This window comes from Capsicum annuum, chromosome 7 (assembly GCF_002878395.1).
Source record: "Capsicum annuum cultivar UCD-10X-F1 chromosome 7, UCD10Xv1.1, whole genome shotgun sequence".
Classification (NCBI taxonomy): domain Eukaryota; kingdom Viridiplantae; phylum Streptophyta; class Magnoliopsida; order Solanales; family Solanaceae; genus Capsicum; species Capsicum annuum.
Window position 1 is genome coordinate 36893119 of NC_061117.1, and position 17602 is coordinate 36910720.

Consider the following 17602-nt stretch of genomic DNA (forward strand, 5'->3'; position numbering starts at 1 on the left):
TTACAGCTCACCGAGGACATGACCCTAGATAGGAAGGTCTGGAGGGCGCGAATTTCGGCAGAGGATTAGGGCCAGTTTGGGTCGCTAGTGTAGGGAATTACTTGGTGGGGGATTTATTCCTATTATGATTCCGTCTTCCGTGTTCCATGTTTTGTTACGAATCTGTGTGCTTTCCCCTGCTTTCCTCTGTTTTATATTACTTATGGGTGCCGTATTTATGTTATGTAATCTGCTTCTGTGCTTTACTATGTGTTTGTGTGGTATCTCGTGTCTTGAGCCGGGGGTCTATCGGAAACAGCCTTTCTACTTCATCAGAGGTAGAGGTATGGACTGCATACATCTTACCCCCCCCACTAGGTGGGAATACACTGGGTTTGTTGTTGTTGTTGTGTTGTTGTTGGATGAGCAGTTACTTACGTTTTCATGATGACAAGCATATACTATTTGAATACAGTAAATATGCTTCCATACTTCAGGAGAAGCAAGGAAATACAATGCGTAAATGAGAATTTCACCAAATGACTTCTAACTTTTGACATTTATTTTCTCTTATTATTCCGTGTCTCTCGACTTTCTTTTAAATTTGTTGGGACTGGCTGCTTTCTTGTATTGGTGATTATTGTTGTGTTATTCTAGGTGTTAGGCCGGGTAGTGTGCCTTACGTGTGCCTTTATGTTTTTCTGCTGTTGTTTTTTTGTTTGTCTTTGTTTTTGTTTTTTTTTCTACTGTTGTTTTTGTTTTGTTAAGTTGTGGCTTTGGGGGTTGATGGTAGGATAGGGTAGGGGGTTGGGACCTGGGGGCTGTTTTGGGGTGGGGGAAAAGGGGTAGGCAGGGTTGGGAGTGGGGTCAAGATCTGCGTTGGGGCAGGTTTGGGGTATAGGGTGAGGAGTGTTAGAGGTAGGCGTGAGGCAAGAGATGATAGGTTGAGGGTGGGGTTTTGGAACATAAGGACCCTTCAAAGTAAGTCCATAGAGCTTGTGAAGATTCTTAGAAAGAGGAGGATCAATATTGCATGTGTCCAGGAGACCAAGTTGGTAGGGTCTAAGGCGAGGGATGTAAATGGGTACAAGTTGTGGTACTCAGGAAACAAGAGGCGCAGCGCAGGAACGGAGTAGGCATCTTAGTAGATGAAGAGCTTAGCGGGCAGGTAGTGAAGGTTAAGCGGGTCAGCGATAAGTTGATGACAATTAAGTTAGTCATTCGAGGGTTTCCTCTGAGCGTGTGTCGCATCTATACGGCGCAGGTGGGCTTGGACGAGGAGGAAGAGAAGAGATTTTGAGAGGCTTTGGATGAAGTGGTGAGAGACGTGCCTAGCTTTGAAAAGATTGTCATAGCAGGGGACTTCAATGGGCACATCGGGGTGTTACCGAGAGGCTATGGCGATGTGCATGGAGACCTTGATTTTGGGGAAAGGAATGAAGAGGGAGCTGCTCTGTTGGATTTTGCAAAGGCCTTTGGGCTGATGGTAGTGAATTCGAGTTTTTCAAAGAAGGATCACCTGATTACTTTCTGAAACGCGATAGCCAGGACTCAGATTGACTTTTTGTTGCTTAGGAAGGGGGATAGGGCGTTGTGTAAGGATTGTAAGGTTATTCCAATCTTTCAACCCAGCACAAGCTTCTGGTGATGGACTTGGTTATCAAAAAGGCAATAAGAGGATGGGCAGGGAGGGTCGACCCAGAATTAAGTAGGGTGGCTTGACGCTGATTAGTGCGCTGGAAATAGGGGAGAAGGTGGCGAGAATGGGGGCGTAGGAATGTGGGGGGACGTGGATAGTATGTGGGATAGGGATGTCAATTGCATCAAGTAGACGGCTAGAGAGGTGTTAGGAGTCTCGAGGGGCTGGGCTAGACTATGTCGGGGGGGCTGGTGGTGGAATGAAGAAGTTAAGAAGAAAGTGGAGATAGAGAAGGGGGTTTATGCTAAGTTGGTTGAGAGTAAGGATGAAGAGGAGAAGCGGGTGAATAGGGAGGAGTACAAGTTAGCTAGAAAGGAGGCTAAGTTAGTAGTTACGGCTGCTAAGACAACAGCATTTGAGAGCTTGTATGCGAGGTTAGAGGAGAAAGGAGGGGAAAAGAGGTTGTATACGCTTGCTAAGGCTAGGGAGCGGAAGGGTCGTGACCTCGATCAAGTAAAGTACATTAAGAGGAGGATGGCAGAGTACTGGTGGAGGATGTTCACATTAAGAGAAGATGGCAGTCGTATTTTCATAGGCTCTTGAATGATGAGGGGGACAGAGACGACGTGTTAGGGGAGCTGGAGCACTCGAGTGTCGTGATTTTAGTTATTGTAGACGTTTTAAGGTTGAGGAGGTCAGAGAGGCTATTCGTAGGATGCAAAGGGGTAGGGCGATAGGGGCGGACGAGATTCCGATGGATTTTTGAAAGTTTTCTGGCGAAGCAGGTTTAAGGTAGTTGACAGAATTGTTCAACGGCATTTTCAGGACTGTGAAAATGCCTGAGGCTTAGAGATGGAGTACTATGATTCCTTTCTACAAGAACAAAGGTGACATTCAGAATTGCAACAACTAAAGGGGTATTAAGTTGTTGAGTCATACTATGACGATTTGGGAGAGGGTGGTCGAGCGAAGGTTGGATTAGGAGTCGATCCCTGGTGCAACCTTGTCAAGACAGGGAAATTCTCTGAATCTTCTCCCACCGTCCTCACCAGTGTCTTAGCTCCATCATAGTCTTTAATCGATCTGATGTACGCCACCGGGACCCCCTCTTACCTCCAAACACCTCCAAAGAACCTCCCTAGGAACTTTGTCGTATGCCTTCTCCAGGTCAATGAACACCATGTGTAAGTCCCTCTTCCTTTCCCTATATTGCTCCACCAATCTCCGCACCAAGTGAATTGCCTCTGCCTCGAGCGACCGGGCATAAATCCAAACTAATTCTCCGAAAAATCCAGGGATCGACTCTTAGCCCATTTTTGTTTGCTTTGGTGATGGATGTGTTGACGCGGTATATTCAAGGAGAGGTGCCTACACCATGACGTGTTACAAAGAAAAGGTAATCATCATACCTCGTACTTAGTAATTTCTTCTCGTGCTTCCTTTGATGCAAACCTTTTAGCAAAATCTCCATCATTCACTTGTTTACGTCTGGAAGATTTGATCTTCCGCTTGGGAATGCGTTGAGGCTTCTTCTTCGGGGTTGAGCCAGATCCAATATTATAATTCTTACACGTGCTATTACTTGGTTCCAACTTGCACATAGTCCCCTCACTGTCATTCAATATCTTAGTCGGCTCATTTCCTCCACTAGTTCCAGAGATCACTGGAAAACATTCATCCTCTGCCGAGTCATAAAGGGGAATTTTCTCCACTGTATATCTGCAGTAAGAAAGCCAGATTGAAATAAATATCCATGAATTAGAAGGAAATGATTAAAATCTGTAGCATCCAAACTCAAATATCATAAGCAATTTTTTCCAACGGAACTCATAAAGCATTACCTGAAATTTTTCTCTTATTACTGTTGACAATAAGTGAACTACCACAATTATATCATTTGGTTAGAAAGTAAAGCTCAAGACATCCAACAGTGAACCAAAATGAAATAAGCTTCATCTTTGCTTTTTATATTATCTGATTGGTCCCTTATTTACTTAAACATGCAATATTTCTTAAAAATAGTATATTCTCTCTTTACCGCATTCCTCTTTCTTTATGACAGCCGTGTCCAGGTCAGATTGCCTGCATCTCAACTAATTCCACCGGGTACCTGCTACCTCCCACCAATAGTTGTACTGGGTAACTTGGTCCATCGAAGTTTGGGCAGATGGGAAGAAATCACCTAGTGTTTTTTGTTTTTTCTCCCCTAGGATAGGAACTGAGACTTCATGGCTCTCCCCCCACTTCATCCACCACTAGACCACACCCTTGGTGCTCTCTCCATACCATACATGTTTCTTACAAGGAGGAAAGGAAAGACTAGCTACCAAGTGTGAAACACAATATGACTATATTAAATCATTAAATCATTTGATTTTCCCTTTCTAACATCCTGGACGTGGTAATGACGCATGAACTTGGCTACTGATTTGACCAGTTCATCATCAAGTCAAGTAAGCAAAGGTCTGTTCATTTTGTACAGAAATATCATTTTTGACCTATCTATTGGTTGAACCAGGGGGGTTCTTGTTGACCGACATAAGACGTGGAATTAAGAATAGGGGAAGATCAGCTCTATGCATATTTCTGCTTATGCAAAGACATGACACCCAACGAAACATGCAAGATATCTTACTAAGCCCTTGCCAATCACATTTATATATCTCACTGAGGTTTGAATGGTATCACTAATGTTTCTCTTTTACAGAGAGAATCACGAAGTCGAAGAAATGGAAAAAGATCAGCTCCTGAAGAATTACTAGAGGTAAATCCAAAACTTTGAAGATCTCGAACAATATGTTGAATGCAAGAATACTTCAAGTCTTCTAAAACTAAACATACAGATCTAGTCTCCTCGTTGTGAATCCAAAGTTCACTTCCTTAATTCACAATAAAACATTGATTTTTGACTGAATTAACAATAAAACATGAGGAAGAGTATACATGTCAGTTAAAAAAAACAGAAGAAGAAGACGACATGACAAGAAGTACCAATCTAACATAGCTGTAGACATCTTTATTACAGGTTTTAACTTTCATGACTTTTAAGCTTTCAGATCCACTGCCGATAGTGTAAAGGCAATAACAGATCAAAGCGAATCAAGTTAACAGAACCAGAACCTTAAGATTTGTACAAACTACAAGAAACAAAGTTGAGCATTACCTGTCATCCCCATCTTCCCAGACGTGGTTGTACTCCTGAGCCAAGATAAAAAGGGAACAAAAGAATAAGAAAAGAGACTGACAGACTCGTCGATTTTAGAAGCATCTATTATATTTAGAGAACAGAAGAAAGCATATGCCAAGGGGCAGCTCTGTTATCTTTACTAATTATGAGCACCTTTACCACATTCTTCCTCATAAAATTTCATTTGAAGTACTAGGTTCTACTATTAAAGTTAGCTGGAATTATAGTTCCTCCTCAAGCAATCTCAAATCAACTGTGAAATCTACGATTAACCGGTGTGATTATTTAAAACCCCTTAAGATTGTGTATTCACGGTCTTGGGATTACAACACAGTGCTCTCACCCTGAAATACAGTGACAATCGGTTTACATGCTAATTTAAAACACTTCAGCAGTGAGGTTTTTCAACATCAACAAGAAACAAAATCTATAATCCTGTAGATCGACCAAGCTTTAAATGAGAAAAGTAAAGAAGACATCTACTACATATACTTCCATTGTTGTTCTCTAAAATCAAACATAATAAGCACTAAAAAAAATTCTTTTTTCTTTTTATCAGTGCAGTAAGCATTAAGCATTTATCCTGGATTAGTTTCTTTTTCAGCCTCAAAAGAAACAAACTATTTATCCTCCGATAAAATTTAAGGTCGATATATTGTGGTGTATTTTAGGCCCTTGGATGAAGGAAGGAGATATATGTAAAGGAGTAAAACGAAAATGACTGAGAGATATCAAGAGCTTCACATTTGACAAGTACAAAATCTTAACAGAAGAAGAAGATGACACTTCCACTGAAGCAGTAGACAAGAAAAAGATATCATTCTTTAAAGATGTCGTAAAACTGCACCAATTTTAATACAAGCCACTAAAGAACAGACTATGATCAGAAAAAAAGACCGAGTTTGGTAAGGACAAATCACACCACAACTGTACAACATCTGACTTGCGGATTGTAGTATGTGACGAACAAACTCAATCTTTATGCATAAATCATTAATCTGTTTGTTGTCTAAATTCTGGGATGAAAGAATAAGTGAAATGATGCTACAAAGGGCATTCCAGATATAACAATTCATAAGAAACTAAAGCTACCTGGAATCCTTGAGACTTCGCGCCCAGAAATACAGAACAGTTTGCAGCTCCACACAGACAACGAACAGTTGCACCCCCGTACCACTCAAAATTATAGTTATATGCCAACTCCATTCCAACGGATATATCTTGCTTTGCAAATATTCCTACCCTAGTTTCCCCTAACACTGTCCATTTCCTTGTTACACAATTTGGTTGGCTGGGAACACACAGTATCAGTACTATCAATCAACACCAATTAACCTTAATAATATGCCACTGACCAAGATCTGTATCTTATTTCACTTTTCATCAATTTGATAACTGGCATTTCAGCACTTACCACGAATGATTTATGAATCTTGCAAAACTTCCCTTCCTGGTGGCATCAATGAAATAATTAGCATCCAGAGAAATTAGGTACGCGTCCTTGAGATCTGCACAAACCATATGAAATTGTAGTAGTGATCTGAAGATGTATTGAGAAACAACTCTAATGTTACTTACCATGAGCTTCATAAGCCCGACACCTTTTCTTTGCTTCTTCAGAAGATATCACTTCTCCACAGTATTCAATGATAAACTGTCCATCCTAATAAATGTAAAAGAGAGAGGAACAATTGGTTCTGGAACTTTTTCTCCGCGTGATCGTCAAAAAAAAAAAGAAGCTGCTCTTTATGCCAAAACTGTGCTATACAAATTAATTGGTCACCTAAAAAAAATTAAGGAGGTTGCGCTTCAGCAGAATTACCTTTATATTCTCATCAGCTAAAAGACCCCAACCACGCCCTTCAGTCCTGAACAACTTAGTTTTGGCATATTCGCATTTCTGGAATCTCTGCGGGCAGCAAGCAAAATTCTTCAAAATAACATAACTAAGATCATCTAAATGACACAGTCTCTTTTAAACACAGCACTGAGTAGAATCTCCCATTAGTTATTGAAGCAGTCAACCGCATATAAGAAACTACACACTCCTCCTTGCAGTAGATGAAAGGATAAATTTAAGTGAAGAAAGATTCTCAACAAGGAAAGAACTAAATAACAAGCAGCAATTATTTTTAATTTTATTTTGTGTCTATCAAGGAATAACTAGGAACAATCATGTCATACAGCAACTGCTCGGAACAAAGTGAGCTCAATCAAACAGAGACTCCCAGTTCCCCAGTGTATATGATAGATAACCACTAATTCTGAAGCACCATTTGATCACACCCCGATGAAATAGGAAACCTGCTGTACAAATATAGAGATAGATAGTTGTATTTGATCACAAAATATCAATCAAAACCAACATCACACCTTACAAGAAAATCTTCTTGCCACAACCAAATCTTTTACACAAATGAGTCACTATATAGTTATAGAGAGCACATGGCCTCTCTAGGGAATCAGATATGCAACGATGACACGCTTTGCTGCATGAGCATAGGGTGAAAATTTATACAGCTCGACTTCCTCATATCACGTAAATCTCTAGAAAGACCAACATATGATGCTTTTAACAGCCAAAATATGTGTTTAAATTGAAGGTGTGAAAGGAGAGAAGAGAAAGGAGAAAAATGTTCACTAGTTGGCATTATACAACATACAATAGAGCTCCTTTATAGGAGTGTAGGCTAACAAAATAAGGAATATTTCCTAGTCACAAGGATGCCTAATCATGGCTCATAATACAATAATTAAGAATATTCTTTTTTTATAACCATGGCGTTCGGGACAGCTTGCGAGTACCTCAACTAATTCCATTAAGTGTTTGTTGCCTTCCACCAACACAACAGGCAACTCGGTCAACTTTTAACTTGGACATATAGGAAGAACTCACCTATTATTTTTGCCCCCGTTGATTTTTGAACCTAAATAGGAAATGGAGAAATTGACAAGGATGTCACTCATTGTATTGGCGCCGGAGGGATGAAATGGAGACTCACTTCCGGAGTCTTTTGTGATAAGAAGACACCACCTAAACATAAAGGTAAGTTCTACATAGTGGTAGTTAGATCGGCTATGTTGCATGGGACAGAGTGTTGGTCAATCAAGAACTCTCACATTCTGAAGATGAAAATGGCGGAGATGAGGATATTGTGATGGGTGTGTGAGGATACTAAGAGAGACAAGGTGTGATTTACTTCATGGAAGTCATCCAGGAAGCGAGGTTGATATGGTTCGGGCATGTGATGAGGAGATGCACGGATGCCCCAGTGCAGAGGTGTGAGAGGTTGGCTATGGATAGATTTAGGAGAGGCAGAGGTAAACCAAAGAAGTATTGGAAATAGGTGATTAGACAGGACATGGTGCAGTTGTAGCTTACCGAGGACATGATCTTAAATAGGAAGGTGTGGAAAGCACGAACTAGGCAGAAGTTTCGTATGTAGGAGTGCATCCATACTAGTAGGTCGGAGTGCATTGTCTAGTTGCCCTTATTAGTAGTCCTACAGTCATATGACTACTCTTGTAGTTTCTTGTAATTCAATTTCTATTACTATCTATGGTTTCATGTAGTTCGAGTGGAGCATTATTTTGTTGTAGTTCTGTTGTTTTACTATTTATTGTTTTGAAATTTTCTATTGTCTTTTGTACTTCAATTACATCCTTTTTATACTGTTTTTGTCTTGAGCCAGGAGTAACAGTCTCTCCACCTTTACCTTTGAGGTACGGTTAGCATACACTCTACCCTCCCTAGACCACACTTTGTGGAACTACACGGGGTATGTTGTTGATTTTTGAACTGACACCCCATGGTTCTCAACCCACTTCACTGACCACTAGGCCAATGTTCCATTAAGAATATCTCATATAACAATTTGTATAACAAATCCTATACATATACGACAAATGTAGACGCATTCTATCACAATCAAGTTAAAGATCGTATGCTCCACTATTACCTCATAAATACCATAGAGACTTGATCCAACAGATTTGCTAGCGTGAAATAACTAGAAAAGTTACTTTAACATGTAAAATTGACTTGACATGTTAAATACTGTGACATTTGCCCACGTTACACATGCAACATGGCAGATGTGCATGATGTAGTGCCCATGTCAGACTTTGTCAGCTCATTACAAACATTGTAAGGTTCTCATCTTTTCTTACCATGTAATTATCGACTCCAGCATTTTCTTTTTGCTCGGCAGTTTCTAACAAAATCACTTCTACTTGAGTGTGCCTACATAATGTAACCAGTTTACCTGTTTGGCTTCTACTGAACTGTTTTCTAGTTCCTAAGTGTTTTTTATAAAATTTATACACCCATCCAAATTAATGTAGAAATATAATTCAATAGCTAATGAAATCATATTAACAACAATGAGAAGCTATAAAATAACACTAGGAAAGGTAATGGCATGACATGACTTTTTTGAGCTAATCATAAAGGTTCTAAAATACCACTACTTTCACTCTCTTTCTCAACATATAATTGTAACACATATTTGGTGCACAACCCATAAAATCTGTTGTAGGTTTAGAAATCGATAAAACCACGGTAAAAGTAATTCTAATAAAGAGAAACATCACAGAAATGTTCAACTAATTAAGAGAATCATTTAAATTTACCTGATTTCTGCAAGTCTCGCCACACTGACAGTATCCAGGTGTACATTCAGTGCTGGTCTGTACATTCAAGCATCCTTCCCCACATGCACTTTCAGGATCATCTGCATCATACTTGCATACACAGATAGCAATATCCTCTTCTTTCAATTTCTTATGTCTGTAAGACATTACAACATTCCAATTAAAATTGACTAACTAAAGCCAAGATAAGCGATCATTGAAAACCAATCAACTCCAAATCGAGGTCAACCAATAAAGGTATGCATCTTTTAGGACAAAAATTTTCTTCCTCTTCTTTTTGGTGATTTTTTGGGATTCAAGTTACGACATCAGAAGCTTCAATCTTGAAAGCCAAAAAACTATAAACAACATACTGAAGAAGTAGGAAAAACTTTCTAAGAAATGCAACAGACGCTTATTTCTATCAAGAAAGAAACTATTTTTCTGTTCTCTTCTTATAGAACAACAACAACAACAGCAGCAAACCCAGTGTATTCCCACTTAGTGGGGTCTGGGGGGGTAAGATGTACGCAGTCCATACCTCTACCTCTGATGAAGTAGAAAGGCTGTTTCCGAAAGACCCCCGGCTCAAGGCACAAGATATCACACAAACACATAGTAAAGCACAGAAGCAGATGACATAACATAAATACGGCACCCATAAGGAATATAAAACAGAGGAAAGCAGAGGAAAGCACACAGATTCGTAATAAGCATGGAACACTGAATACGGAATCATAACGAGAATAAAAAATAAAAAAAACCCCACCAAGTAATTCCCTACACTAGCTACCCAATCTGGCCCTACTCTTCTGCCGTAATTCACGTCTTCCAGACCTTCCTATCTAGGGTCATGTCCTCGGTGAGCTGTAACTGTTCCATGTCTCGCCTAATCACCTCACCCCAATACTTCTTCGGCCTACCCCTACCCCGCCTAAAACCATCCAACGCTAGCCTCTCACACCTACGGACCGGGGCATCCATGCCCCTCCTCTTCACGTGTCCGAACCATCTCAATCGTGCTTCCCGCATCTTACACTCCACTGAAGTCACACCAACCTTCTCCCGGATAGTCTCATTCCGAACTCTATCCCCTCGAGTCAGTCCACACATCCAGCGCAACATCCGCATTTCTGCCACCTTCATTTTTTGGATGTGGGAGTTCTTAACTGGCCAACACTCCGCTCCATACAGCAAGGCCGGACGGACTACCACCCTATAGAATTTGCCTTTAAGCTTGGGCGGCACCTTCCTATCACACAGCACCCCCGACGCGAGTTTCCACTTCATCCATCCCGCCCCAATACGGTACGAGACATCCTCGTTAATCTCACCGTTACTCTGGATCACGGACCCGAGATACTTAAACTTATCCCTCTTACATACCTCCTGTGCTTCCAGCTTCACTACTACCTCGTTCTCCCGCCTCACGTCATTAAACTTACATTCCACATACTCTGTCTTGCTTCTGCTCACCCTGAACCCTTTAGACTCAAGAGTTTGCCTCCACATCTCTAATTTGTCATTTACACCCCCTCGAGTCTCATCTATCAGAACTACATCGTCTGCAAAGAGCATACACCACGGCACCTCCCCTTGAATACGCCGCGTCAACACATCCATTACTAACGCAAACAAAAAGGGACTAAGAGTAGATCCCTGATGCAATCCTGTCCGGACAGTGAAATGCTCTGAGTCTCCTCCCGCCGTCCTCACCTGGGTTTTCGCTCCCTCATACATATCCTTAATTACTCTGATATATGCCTGCGGTACTCCCCTCACCTCCAAGCATCTCCAAAGCACCTCCCTGGGGATCGATAAACACCATGTGCAGATCCTTCTTCCTTTCCCTATACTGCTCCACCAACCTCCGTACCAGGTGGATTGCCTCCGTCGTCGAGCGGCCGGGCATAAATCCGAACTGGTTTTCCGAAATAGACACTATCCGTCTCAGCCTCACCTCGACCACTCTCTCCCAGATCTTCATAGAGTGACTCAATAACTTATTCCCCCTATAATTATTGCAACTCTGAATGTCCCCCTTATTCTTATAGAGAGGGACCATGGTACTCCACCTCCACGCCTCGGGCATCTTTGCTGTCCTGAAGATTTCATTAAACAATCCAGTCAACCACCTTACACCAGCCTCTCCAACGAACTTCCAAAACTCCACCGGTATCTCATCCGGCCCCGTCGCCCTACCCCTTCGCATCCTGCGGACAGCCTGTCTAACCTCTTCTACCTTAAAACGTCTACAATAGCTAAAATCCCGACACTCCTCTGAGTGCTCCAGTTCCCCTAACACAATAGCTCTATAGCTCTATCCCCTTCGTCATTCAAGAGCCTATGAAAATACGACTGCCATCTCTTCTTTATGTGGCCGTCCTCCACCAACACTCTACCGTCCTCCCCCTTAATGCACCTCACCTGATCGAGGTCACGACCCTTCCTCTCCCTAGCCTTAGCGAGTCTAAACAACTTTTTCTCCCCTCCTTTCCCCTGTAACCCTGCATACAAGCTCTCAAAAGCGGCCGTCTTAGCTGCCGTGACCGCTGACTTCGCCTCCTTCCTCGCTAGCTTGTACTCTTTCCTGTTTACCCGCTTCTCTTCTTCGTCCTTACTTTCCACCAACTTAGCATACGCCTCTTTCTTGGTCTCCACTTTCTTCTCCACCTCTTCATTCCACCACCAATCCCCCCGATGGTGACCGGCCCGGCCCCTAGAAACACCCAACACCTCCCTTGCATTCTCCCTGATGCACCTTGCCGCCCTGTCCCACATACTATCCACGTCCCCCCTACACTCCCACACCCCCTTGCCCGCCAACCTCTCCCCTATCTCCCACGCATTCACTGGCGTCAAGCCGCCCCACTTAATTCTCGGTCTACACTCCTTACTCCTCCTCTTTCTATTCTTCTTTATACCCAAATCCATAATCAAAAGCCTATGTTGGGTCGAGAGATTCTCACTCGGGATGACTTTACAGTCCTTACACAACGCCCTATCCCCTTTCCTAAGCAACAAAAAGTCAATCTGGGTCCTGGCTATCGCGCTCCGAAAAGTGATCAGGTGCTCGTCCTTCTTCGGGAAGCCCGAGTTCACCACCACCAGCCCAAAGGCCCTCGCAAACTCCAATAGGATCGCCCCCTCTTCATTTCTCTCTCCAAAACCAAAACCACCATGCACATCCCCAAAGCCTCCCGGTAGCGCCCCGATGTGCCCGTTGAAATCCCCTGCTACAACAATCTTCTCCGAACTTGGCACGCCTCTCACCACCTCCTCCAAAGCCTCCCAGAACCGCATCTTCTCCTCCCCCTCCGCTCCCACTTGCGGCGCATAAGCACTACACACGTTCAGGGTAAACCCCCGAATGACCAACCTTCTTATAGAACAATGAAAGATAAAACATAAGTATCATTACAAAACATTAGTTTCAACTCACAGAAAGTTCTTCCTTTTAAGCTTAACCAGATAATTATAATCAGGAGTTCAAATCTCTTCTTTTACTCATTTTTTTTAACTAGGTAACATTTAATCTCATAGTGGTAGTAGGTAAGAGTCTTATCCCTTTCATTCACTATGGAAAATTATATTTTTTTAATGAATTCTTTTACTAATTTTCTTGCCATTCAATTCATACTCCCACGACATCCTTGGCACAACATGGAACAAGGTACAATAGATTATCGAAGTTTAATCTCTTCTTTTTGTCAATAGATTATGAAAGTTTTACCTCAGAAGTGAAATGGTAGCAATAACCAATCTCGTTTGTATAGCTATAGTATCCAGATCTTAGATACCCAAACTAATTGTTTGGACTATGACTATAATCAATATGCCATCCAAGTGGTACTCATAATTACAGACGATGCCACAATAATTCAGAAGTCTAAGAAGCAAGTGTATGAAAATGAACTTCAAAGTTTAAGGACTATCAAAAGACAGAATGCAGTTAACTGGCAGGGAGATCATCATGAAAAGAAGCAAAGAAAGGACTCGAGCTCACTTTCGCCCTAAAAACTCATTTTGTGTAATACGAATAAATGGTGTTACTCCTTCCGGCAGTTGGACCTTCAAAAAAAAGAAAAAAGGAAACAATTCACCTCATTATTTGATGTAGATAGAATGGCATATTGTAATGGAAATCACTTGTATATAAGCAAAGGGGATGCATTTATTATACTGGCTCATTATTATTCAGTATTATCCTAGTAAATATATTGGATAAGTTGTTGTAGATGTAGTAGAATCCTAGCAAATATATGACTGATAATAAGCAAATCAAATATCATATAGCTAACTGATTACATAAACCATGTCACCGATGTGTGCATCCATGTTTTGATGGAAGGGCAGATGAAGTAACTCGATACTAAGGCACCATTAAATGCGGAAACCATAACATCAACCAGCCAAATAAGACTGGCAACGGAACCGGAAAATTCCGTTCCGGTCCGTCAACTCCGTTTCCGGTTCGGTTCCGGTACCGGTAACACAACGGTACCGGTTGGTGCCGGTATACCATACCCAATGGTCCGGAATACGGTACCGGCACGAACCCTCGAAAAATTCCGATATTTACGGTACCGGTTGACCGGTTCCAATTGCCGGTTCTGGTCCGTCGACACATTAAAATTTCTGCCCTTTTTTTTTTTAATTGGGTTGGTATAAGATCTGGCAACAACTCTTTTGGCCATTGCAAATTTAGCCGTTGCCACCCACCCACCCACCCCCCTCCCAATTACCCCACAACACCTCCTAAAATTTTCACTATAAATATCCTTCATTTCAATTCTTTTTTCACACAAATATTCTCAATTCTCACACTCTCTCTTAATATTCTCACATTCTCTCTAAATATTTATAATTATTATATTAGTTGAAGTTGAAGATTTTTTTGAAGATATTACAAGCTTCAATTATCATCTTTTAATTCCAACATTTGATATACCTCTGCTTTTACGCAGACGTTTGGTATATTCGTTCCAACTTTAATCTATTTTTATTTACGTTAATATCTATATTTTTATTTTTTAGTATCTACATTTGTTTACTTACATTAATTTTTTAATTTATAATATTTGTATTGCTTGTTTTAATATTTTAATTTTAATTATGGATTTAGAAAAAATAGTAGTGGTAAAAACCAATCTTAGGTAAGGTTTTTCGTAGAAATAAAAAAAGTAAGGCTACTACTAGTACTAGTTCATTACCGTCTAGACTTAATGAAACTTCTTTATCACAGCCTAATGGTTTCGACATTGGTATCAGTATGGAATTAGTTCATGAGACCCTAAGTAGGCGTTATGATAATTTTGAGGAAGACTTACCAGAAGAAATGATATAGAAGAACAAGAGTTAGGTGATACCCCTACCCCTACTAGTCCGTTACGGAATTGCCGGAACACGGTGAAGAACTTCCCCCTTTACCAGAATTTACTAGGGCCAAAGGTACCGAACGTACTAAAAGGCCTTTAGTTTGGAAATTTATGGAGCATGATAGGGTAAAAAGTACTGCTACTTGCAATAAACGCAAGAATGTTTTTAAACATTTGACCAGGGGAAAAAATGGTGAGAAAGGGTTGCTAACTTCGCATTTGATAAAATGTAATAAAGAATTTATTCGTCTAAAAAAAAAAGGCTAAGGCAAAAAAAGATGGTACACCATTTGTGCATGAATCTGTAGGAGGTAATATGGTTCAAACGCGTTTAGACATGTTTAACCCGGCTGGCCTAAGTTCAATATCGACATATAGTGAAGATGTAGATAGAGAAGAACTAGCGAAAATGGTTGTTGTTATGGGTTTGTCTTTTAGTTTTCTTTCGCATCCTAGTTTTATTCATTATATTCAACGAGTATATAATCCCTCTTTTAAAGGTTTTTCACGAAATACAATTAAAAATGATATTTTTAAACTTCAAGTTGAACATTGTCATTTTCTTCGTTGCTTATTTGATAAATTTGATGGTAGAGTATTTGTTGCTTCTGATAGGGGTCGTAGTGTTGTCGGTAATGATTATTTCTCTCACTGCTCATTGGATTGATCACAATTGGAACATGCAAAAAAGAATTATTGCTTATAAATATGTTGACGAGTCTAAAACCGGTATGTATATAGCTAGTACAATAACGGAGAGCATGAAATATTTCAGATTTATTGGTAAATCTATGGCATGCACATTAGATAATGCTTCTAATAATTTGAAAGCTATTGACGAGTTAAAAACTAGATTATGTCTTATGGGTGAAGATTATTTTCATGTTAGATGTACTGCACATATTTTAAATTTAATAGTACATGATGGTGTTTATTTGTTTGGAAATGGTTGTTGTAAAGTTTGAATTGCTTGTAGTTATATTTTTAAAAATAAAATAAAGGATGTTATGGATGATTATAAATATAAATGTAAACAATGTGACCTCCCATATAGAAAAGTTCTAAAAGAAATTCTACTAGATGGAATTTTTTGTTTCAAATACTTGAAGTTGCTTTTATACATCGTAAACCTATACAATTAATTTATAATGCTTATAATGAGGATGTTAATTTAATGCTAGATGAAGATGATTGGACTGAAGTAGAAGAACTTTGTAAATTTTTGAAAACTTTTGATCAAGCTACGAACACAATATCTGCTCAATATACTCCAACTATTTCTTCTGTTTTAGTAACTATTATTGCTATTTCTAAAGTACTTGCTGAATATAAAAAATTATGCCCTTACAAAGAGGCAATTGAAGCTATGTTTGATAAATTTAAAAAATATTATTTTCCTATTCCACAAATTTTTTTGACAACTAATTTATTCAACTCATTTTATAAAGAACATGGTACAGTGATGTTGGTTAAAAAATTATACAACAATTTAGAAATTAGACCTCATCAAAAGCCATCAGTTGACACTTGTTATGCCAGCATAGTACCTAAAGCTAGGAGTTTATATAACTTGTATCAAGTTTTGGAACAAAATATTGGGCCGATCGAACCTCCTACTTCTAGACGTAGATATGATGATTTAGATGACGAGATGGGCGAAGAACTTGGTCTTCAATGTTGTAGGAGTAATGATTTTGATTCATATCTTTCGCAGGATCGGGAAAGTACTAGAGATGAAACTGGAAAACAACTTTTATCATGGTGGAAGACCCGTATCAAACAATTTCCAAAACTTTCAAGGATGGTTCGAGATTTGCTATCAACTCAAGCTTCTTCAGTTGCTTCGGAGCAAGCTTTTAGTGCAGGAAGATTTATAATAGGAGATCATCGATATTCATTAGCAAGGGATAGTTTGAAGATTTTGATATTATTTAGAGATTGGATCAATGTCGAACGAAGAAATTTTGAGCTCCCCAAATTATCGCCCCATGTTGAAGACAAAATAAATGAAATTTTTGAGAAAAATAGCGATGATGGAATGGAAGCAATGGCGGAACAAGGAAAAAGACCAATTCCAGAAAATTTATCCATCGAAGGAATAGAAAAGTTACGCCAAGAATATTATAGACAATTTAGATATTAATAAGATTCTACAATAGACATCTAATTCAAACAGAACCCTTCCTAGAAGTTGGCTGTGTAGATTAGATTTTTTTGTAATATCTTTGTAATAACTGTACAACATATGAAATTTGAATAAATATAACGGCTATTCGCCTAATTTTATTTTAAAATTTGTCTTTTGTTTGTTGCAATTATGGAAAAAAAATTTAATACAAAACTTTATAAAGTTAGAAAAATTTTTAACTTTACAACTTAAAATTATATAAATATAATTTATTAATTTAACTTCTTAAACTTATTAAAAATATTATATTAACTTAAACTTAAGGATATATTTTTAAGTTTAAGATATATTAAAACATGTTATATTAACTTAAACTTAAGATATATTTTTTAAGTTAAAATTTTAAAATTTTAAAGATATATTAAAACTTAAACTTATTAAAAAAAAGTTAATAAATTATATAAATTATATAAGTTAATATATACATAAAACTTATATAAATTATATAAGTTAAGCCATTAAGTTAATATATATATAATTTAAATTAAAATTTAAAAAAAAAACTGTACCAGTACGTTAAGGGAGCTGGTCGGCGTCTCTTCCGGTAACGGTTCCGGAATGAACCTATTTAAGTAGACTAATCTAGACATGTGCTGACT

General features: G+C 39.2%; 1 protein-coding gene across 1 annotated transcript in view; it reads right to left on the reverse strand.

Annotated features, from left to right (window-relative positions):
• The window catches only part of LOC107877787 (histone-lysine N-methyltransferase ASHH1), an 18546-nt gene extending 4412 nt beyond the window's left edge, over positions 1-14134 (reverse strand). The window contains exons 1-9 of the mRNA XM_047393962.1: positions 13942-14134; positions 13444-13540; positions 9438-9594; positions 6628-6735; positions 6384-6468; positions 6220-6313; positions 5898-6096; positions 4782-4816; positions 3028-3337 (exon numbers count right to left, since the gene is read on the reverse strand). Coding sequence (XP_047249918.1) covers positions 3028-3337; positions 4782-4816; positions 5898-6096; positions 6220-6313; positions 6384-6468; positions 6628-6735; positions 9438-9594; positions 13444-13540; positions 13942-14134 — 1278 coding nt within the window. The remainder of the gene's footprint in view (positions 1-3027; positions 3338-4781; positions 4817-5897; positions 6097-6219; positions 6314-6383; positions 6469-6627; positions 6736-9437; positions 9595-13443; positions 13541-13941) is intronic.
• Positions 14135-17602: the final 3468 nt, after the last annotated feature.